Source organism: Procambarus clarkii, chromosome 18 (assembly GCF_040958095.1).
Source record: "Procambarus clarkii isolate CNS0578487 chromosome 18, FALCON_Pclarkii_2.0, whole genome shotgun sequence".
In the NCBI taxonomy this organism is placed as follows: Eukaryota; Metazoa; Arthropoda; class Malacostraca; order Decapoda; family Cambaridae; genus Procambarus; species Procambarus clarkii.
The window spans coordinates 22,404,163-22,412,470 of NC_091167.1; the positions used below are offsets into that span (position 1 = coordinate 22,404,163).

Consider the following 8,308-nt stretch of genomic DNA (forward strand, 5'->3'; position numbering starts at 1 on the left):
TCTCACCCCTCTATACACTGTGACCAAAGTGTTCTTACTCCTCTACACTGTGACCAAGGTGTTCTTACTCCTCTACACTGTGACCAAGGTGTTTTCACCCCTCTATACACTGTGACCAAAGTGTTCTTACTCCTCTACACTGTGACCAAGGTGTTCTTACTCCTCTACACTGCGACCAAGGTGTTCTTACTCCTCTACACTGTGACCAAGGTGTTCTTACTCCTCTACACTGTGACCAAGGTGTTCTTACTCCTGTACACTGTGACCAAGGTGTTCTTACTCCTCTACACTGTGACCAAGGTGTTCTTACTCCTCTACACTGTGACCAAGGTGTTCTTACTCCTCTACACTGTGACCAAGGTGTTCTTACTCCTCTACACTGTGACCAAGGTGTTCGCATACTCCACACAGCACGAGACATAAGACCTGTGTCCATGTCCACCTTCACAACTCACAACTGCCAGTCATGGAGGGGGCCAAAAACAAAGTTATATTTGCCAATTGATTTATTTAAGAGAAAAGTTAAGTTTTGCGCGCTGGTCGCCTAATGTCCGCAGCGCGGTGAAGATAACCTAAATAACTAATATGAAGCTGAAGGGAAGACCGCAGAGCACACAGCACCACCCAGGTGTCTGCTGCTGTTGATTAGGGCTGCTGTTGTTGCTTTACTTGGTAATGTTGTTGACCTGGATGGTTATTGGTAACGTGCAACAGAAAATAACACTTAACGGGAGTTGCTGTGATTGCAGCAGGTGTTGCTGTGATTGCAGCAGGTGTTGTTATTGGTGGTGCTCTTGCACTGAACGTTGTGGCAATGGTTGCTGCAGTTCTGTTCCTGCTGCTAATATGTGGTGTTATTCCTTTATCCGCTTGTGTTATGTTGCATCTACGTCGCCTGTCCTCGCCCCTCAGGTGTCCAGGAGTTAAGGTACAAGGCCGCATCTACGTCGCCTGTCCTCGCCCCTCAGGTGTCCAGGAGTTAAGGTACAAGGCCGCATCTACGTCGCCTGTCCTCGCCCCTCAGGTGTCCAGGAGTTAAGGTACAAGGCCGCATCTACGTCGCCTGTCCTCGCCCCTCAGGTGTCCAGGAGTTAAGGTACAAGGCCGCATCTACGTCGCCTGTCCTCGCCCCTCAGGTGTCCAGGAGTTAAGGTACAAGGCCGCATCTACGTCGCCTGTCCTCGCCCCTCAGGTGTCCAGGAGTTAAGGTACAAGGCCGCATCTACGTCGCCTGTCCTCGCCCCTCAGGTGTCCAGGAGTTAAGGTACAAGGCCGCATCTACGTCGCGTGTCCTCGCCCCTCAGGTGTCCAGGAGTTAAGGTACAAGGCCGCATCTACGTCGCCTGTCCTCGCCCCTCAGGTGTCCAGGAGTTAAGGTACAAGGCCGCATCTACGTCGCCTGTCCTCGCCCCTCAGGTGTCCAGGAGTTAAGGTACAAGGCCGCATCTACGTCGCCTGTCCTCGCCCCTCAGGTGTCCAGGAGTTAAGGTACAAGGCCGCCAGGTCTTTAAGGCCATATTTTCCTATACATAAAACTTTCAAAGGAGCTTTAACCCATAAGGAAGGATTAGAGCAAACTAAGTTTACATGCTGAGAAATATACCTCTGAACATGTATACCAAGTTGTCGTTGTTGTTGCGGATGTTTACAGGTGTTTCGTTGCAGATGTTTACAGAAATATGAGTTAAACAACTCAACACCAGCAACTGAGGTCATCTTCCTCTTGGGATGAAATTCGTAAATTTTGAGTGTCTCAAAGTGCAGTGATAATGATAATTTTGATCAGAGAGTGTCAGGTTGTTCATCAGGAAGTTCTTGGGTGTTCACCAGGAAGTTCTTGGGTGTTCATCAGGAAGTTCATCGCAGAGTTCATGCATGGTGTTCATCCGGGAAGTTTCTCAAGAAGACGCCAAGGTCTACGACGTTCATTGATCTTTCTGGTTGATGCACGTACCGAATTTCTCAAGCTGTGAGGAGAAGGACGAGATTAGGGTCAGGTCTGTCTGTCGGGGAGTATGTGTGAAATGTGTTGATTTACACACTGAACATTATGAGTGTTGTTAGTCCCAAGATTAACCATATCCTACATCAAATGATCTCATATATAACCCCCGATCAACACACACATATGGGACATTCATTCCTAATAAAAGGCATTCACACCCTAATAAAAGGTTATGACACTGCTATTAAAGCGAAAATGAAAGTTTGAGAAACTAGACAATCGGGAGGACTAAGGGAAACACCAGCTCTATACTTGTGTACATATCCATACTCCATACTTGACCATATCCATACTCCATACTTGACCATATCCATACTCCATACTTGACCATATCCATACTCCATACTTGACCATATCCATACTCCATACTTGACCATATCCATACTCCATACTTGACTCTGAGAGCAGATGGGAAGAGCATTGCGACCTTGATACTCTACAATCCCCCACCAAACTGTTGAAGGCCAGAACAGAAGTATGATGACAACAACAAAACATATACAGATGAGCAGCAGAGTGCGGCAACAGCTCACAGAATGAGGACGAAACTGCTGGTGATGGGGGACCTCAATCACGGAGTGATCGATTGGGAATCAGGAAATCCTCATGGTGGGGAGGAAACGTGGGAAGCAAAGTTATTAGAAGTTATTGACAGGAATTTCCTGACACAACATGTGAAGGAAGACACAAGGGAAAGAGGAGGGGCGAGTCACCGTTCCTATTAGAGCAAATTTTCACCCAGAATGAGGAAGACTTCGCGAATTTGGAACGTGAAATACCACTAGGAGCCAGTGATCATTGGGTCCTGGTCTTTGACTACATGGATCGAGCTTAAAATTGTGACTACGGGACAAGAGGTCTAGGAAAGGGAATTACACACACACACACACAAACACTTATGTGAAGGGAGTGGGACTGGCGTAGAGTAACAAGCGGGGTGCCTCAAGGAACGGTGCTGGGCCCCCATACTATTCCTCATTGAGTAAACGACTTGACTGCAAGAGTTAAGTCTTATACAAATGTCGATGTTTTCAGGTGATGCGAAACTAATGAGAAGGGTTGAGACAGATTATGATTGTAAGATTCTCCAGGATGACTTGAACAGGTTGCAGAGCTGGTCAGAAAAATAGCTGCTAGAGTTCAACCCCAGCAAGTGTAAAGTGGTGGATATGGGATCAGGAGCCAGGAGACTGAAAGGCCATTTCACGATAAAGTGGAAGTACCTCCCTATAACGACTAGAGAAAAAGACCTGGGAGTGGACATAACATTAAACCTAACTCCAGAGGCTCATATAAATAGAATAGCTTCAGTCGCAGACTCAACGCTGGCAAAAGTCAGAACATCCTTCAGGAACTTGAATAAGGAGGCTTTTAGATCACTGTATACCACCTATGTGAGGCCAGTCTTAGAGTATGTCGCCCCATCTAAAAAATACACACATAAGGAAACTCGAAAATGTGAGAAGTTTGCAAAGTCATAGAACTGCGAGGGATAAAGTACGAAGAGAGACTGACGGAACTAAACATTAGAAAGTAGGAGGGAGAGGGGAGGAACATGATACAGACGTATAAAATACTTAGAGAGATTGACAAAGTGGAAACAGAGGAAATGTTTACAATGAATAACAATAGAACAAGGGGGCACGGATGGAAGTTTAAGACTCAGGTGTGTCACAGAGATGTTAGAAAATGTTCTTATAGCATAAGTGAGTTAATGGAATGACCTAAAGGAGCAGGTTGTAGAGGCTAACTCCATTCATAACTTTAAAAGCGGGTATGATGGAGAAATTGGCCAGGAGTCATTACATTAGACAACCAACGATTAGAAAAGCGGGATCCAAGAGCTAGAACTCGATCCTGCAGGCACAAATAGGCTAGTAGGAATAGGTGAGAACACAGACACACACACACACACACACACACACACACACACACACACACACACACACACACACACACACACACACACACACACACACACACACACACACACACACACACACACACACACACACACACACACACACACACACACACACACACACACACACACACACACACACACACACACACACACACACACAATGAGAATGAGTGACCACAGTGTATTGAACTTTGAGTACCTGATAGAGCTAGGAATTATCTCCCCCAAAAAAGCACTAGGAATCAAAAGGCTGGCATACCGAAAGGGGAATTATGAACAGATGAGAAGTTTCCTAAGTGAAATACCTTGGGACACAGACCTCAGTGATAAGTCTGTACAGGGTATGATGGACTATGTTACCCAAAAGTGTCAGGAGGCAGTAAACAGGTTCATCCCGGCCCAAAGGGAAAAATCCGAGAAGCAACAGAAGAATCCATGGTATAATAGGGCATGTATGGAAGCGAAGAAACTGAACAAAAGGGCATGGAGAAACTTCCTGAATAACAGAACACCAGAAAGCAGAGAGAGATACCAGAGAACCAGGAATGAGTACGTCAGGGTGAGAAGAGAAGCAGAGAAAAGTTTTGAAAATTATATAGCAAAGAAAGCCAAGACCGAACCAAAGCTACTCCACAGTCACATCAGAAGGAAAACAACAGTGAAAGAACAGGTATTGAAACTTCGGACAGGCGAGGACAGGTATACAGAGAATGACAGAGAGGTGTGTGAAGAACTCAACAAGAGGTTCCAGGAGGTCTTCACAATAGAACAAGGTGAGGTCACTGTGCTAGGAGAAAGGGAGGTAAACCAGGCTGCCTTGGAAGAGTTCGAAATTACGAGAGAGGAGGTCAAGAGACACCTGCTGGATCTGGATGTTAGAAAGGCTGTTGGTCCAGACGGGATCTCACCATGGGTACTGAAAGAGTGTGCAGAGGCACTTTGCTTGCCACTCTCCATAGTGTATAGTAAGTCACTGGAGACGGGAGACCTCCCAGAAATATGGAAGACGGCGAATGTGGTCCCAATATACAAAAAGGGCGACAGGCAAGAGGCACTGAACTACAGGCCAGTGTCCTTGACTTGTATACCATGCAAGGTGATGGAGAAGATCGTGAGAAAAAACCTGGTAACACATCTGGAGAGAAGGGACTTCGTGACAAATCGCCAACATGGGTTCAGGGAGGGTAAATTTTGCCTTACAGGCTTGATAGAATTTTACGATCAGGTGACAAAGATTAAGCAAGAAAGAGAGGGCTGGGCGGACTGCATTTTCTTGGATTGTCGGAAAGCCTTTGACACAGTACCGCATAAGAGGCTGGTACATAAGCTGGAGAGACAGGCAGGTGTAGCTGGTAAGGTGCTCCAGTGGATAAGGGAGTATCTAAGCAATAGGAAGCAGAGAGTTACGGTGAGGGGTGAGACCTCCGATTGGCGTGAAGTCACCAGTGGAGTCCCACAGGGCTCTGTACTCGGTCCTATCTTGTTTCTGATATATGTAAATGATCTCCCGGAGGGTATCGATTCATTTCTCTCAATGTTTGCGGACGATGCTAAAATTATGAGAAGGATTAAAACAGAAGAGGACTGTTTGAGGCTTCAAGAAGATCTAGACAAGCTGAAGGAATGGTCGAACAAATGGTTGTTAGAGTTTAACCCAACCAAATGTAATGTAATGAAGATAGGTGTAGGGAGCAGGAGGCCAGATACAAGGTATCATCTGGGAGAGGAAATTCTTCAGGAGTCAGAGAAGGAAAAAGACTTGGGGGTTGATATCACGCCAGACCTGTCTCCTGCAGCACATATCAAGCCACATTTGTATACCACATATGTCAGGCCAATCCTGGAGTATGCAGCCCCAGCATGGAGTCCATATCTAGTCAAGGATAAGACTAAACTGGAAAAGGTTCAAAGGTTTGCCACCAGACTAGTACCCGAGCTGAGAGGTATGAGCTACGAGGAGAGACTACGGGAATTAAACCACACTTCGCTGGAAGACAGAAGAGTTAGGGGGGACATGATCACCACATTCAAGATTCTGAAGGGAATTGATAGGGTAGATAAAGACAGTCTATTTAACACAAGGGGCACACGCACAAGGGGACACAGGTGGAAACTGAGTGCCCAAATGAGCCACAGAGATATTAGAAAGAACTTTTTTAGTGTCAGAGTGGTTGACAAATGGAATGCATTAGGAAGTGATGTGGTGGAGGCTGACTCCATACACAGTTTCAAGTGTAGATTTGATAGAGCCCAATAGGCTCAGGAACCTGTACACCTGTTGACTGACAGTTGAGAGGCAGGACCAAAGAGCCAGAGCTCAACCCCCGCAAACACAACTAGGTGAGTACACACACACACACACACACACACACACACACACACACACACACACACACACACACACACACACACACACACACACACACACACACACACACACACACACACTCAGTTTACCTTTCCCTTCCTGGTCATGAGGCAGCGGGTCATGGGCACCAACTCTTCCTGGCTGAAGCCAAGCTTTTTGAGATAATTATCCATGCTGTAGTGGTGAGGACAGTTGGACCCTGTGCTGGAAGTGCCAGTGTTGGAAGTGCCAGTGTTGGAAGTGCCAGTGCTGGAAGTGCCAGTGTTGGAAGTGCCAGTGCTAGAGCTGCCTGTGTTGCTTCCACTGTGTTCCCGGGAGTCTGCAAAAATAATGAATACATAAAAACACATCACTTGGACATTAAACAGTTTCTCGGTATACTATTTGTACAAGATATACAAGTATATGTATACAAGCGGTGGTGCAAGAGCTATGCGACAAACTGTGAGGGGTTACCAATGGCGGTTCTTAGATGATAAAGCACTTAAATGGGGATCAAAAGGTATATCCTAGATGGGGAATGTGTGTCTCAAAACGAAGATGGTGGCGAAGTTACTGACTGTGTTGTGAGGAGGGAGGAGCTGTGAAGCTGTAGCCCAGCTCGCTGGCGCAGGCCGTGATGTTGGCCAACATCTGCGGCTTCCAGTTGGTCGAGTTATAGGGCTTTGCTGGCTTGAGCTGCTCCATACACTTGGCCATGTTGCCGACACAGTTTCTGGTGTCTGTCTGCTCACACAGATCTTGTGCTGGGGGCATAGAACACCTGGTGAAATCGTGCATGAAATATAAGAATACAAGATTTATATGGAGCACTGATTGTCGTAGCGACATATCCCTCTCTGTTAACCAACCTTGCGGGTTTGGGAGTACTCCTTAAATAAAGACACGCTCCAACTACTGCTACCTCCTAGCACGGTCACCATAACAAACGCACATACATCACCATACACAACATATACATAAAGAAATGCTCACCACCACTACACACTCACCTGCACTACGCACTCATCATAACCACACACCACCACCACCACTACACACTCACTACACCAAACACTCACCACCACTACACACTCACCTGCACTACGCACTCATCATAACCACACACCACCACCACCACTACACACTCACTACACCACACACTCACCACCACTACACACTCACCTGCACTACACACTCATCATAACCACACACCACCACCACCACACACTCATCATAACCACACACCACCACCACCACACACTCATCATAACCACACACCACCACCACCACACACTCATCATAACCACACACCACCACCACCACTACACACTCATCATAACCACACACCACCACCACTACACACTCATCATAACCACACACTCACCACCACCACCACTACGCACTCATCATAACCACACACAACCACCACTACGCACTCATCATAACCACACACCACCACCACTACACACTCATCATAACCACACACTCACCACCACTACGCACTCATCATAACCACACACCACCACCACTACACACTCATCATAACCACACACCACCACCACCACCACTACGCACTCATCATAACCACACACCACCACCACTACACACTCATCATAACCACACACTCACCACCACCACTACACACTCATCATAACCACACACCACCACCACCACTACACACTCATCATAACCACACACTCACCACCACCACCACTACACACTCATCATAACCACACACTCACCACCACCACCACTACACACTCATCATAACCACACACCACCACCACCACTACACACTCATCATAACCACACACTCACCACCACCACCACTACGCACTCATCATAACCACACACAACCACCACTACGCACTCATCATAACCACACACCACCACCACTACGCACTCATCATAACCACACACCACCACCACTACACACTCATCATAACCACACACCACCACCACCACTACACACTCATCATAACCACACACCACCACCACCACCACTACACACTCATCATAACCACCACCA

The 8,308-nt window shown here is 46.9% G+C and overlaps 1 protein-coding gene across 1 annotated transcript; it reads right to left on the reverse strand.

Annotated features, from left to right (window-relative positions):
- Window positions 1-488: 488 nt before the first annotated feature.
- On the reverse strand, window positions 489-7,067 carry LOC138365821 (uncharacterized). Its single transcript, XM_069326328.1, has 3 exons — window positions 6,858-7,067; window positions 6,387-6,616; window positions 489-1,967 (listed from the first exon to the last, which is right to left on the reverse strand). The coding sequence occupies exons 1-3, from the start codon at window positions 7,051-7,053 to the stop codon at window positions 1,926-1,928; spliced, it is 468 nt and encodes a 155-aa protein (XP_069182429.1). The 5' UTR covers window positions 7,054-7,067; the 3' UTR covers window positions 489-1,925.
- Window positions 7,068-8,308: the final 1,241 nt, after the last annotated feature.

Coding starts and splice junctions, on each gene's coding strand:
- LOC138365821 (XM_069326328.1), bottom strand. CDS start 7,053: ATGCCCCCAGCACAAGATCTGTGTGAGCAGACAGACACCAGAAACTGT. Junction 6,617..6,857: donor TCCTCCCTCCTCACAACACA/GTCAGTAACTTC, acceptor TTATTTTTGCAG/ACTCCCGGGAACACAGTGGA. Junction 1,968..6,386: donor TCATGACCAGGAAGGGAAAG/GTAAACTGAGTG, acceptor TTCTCCTCACAG/CTTGAGAAATTCGGTACGTG.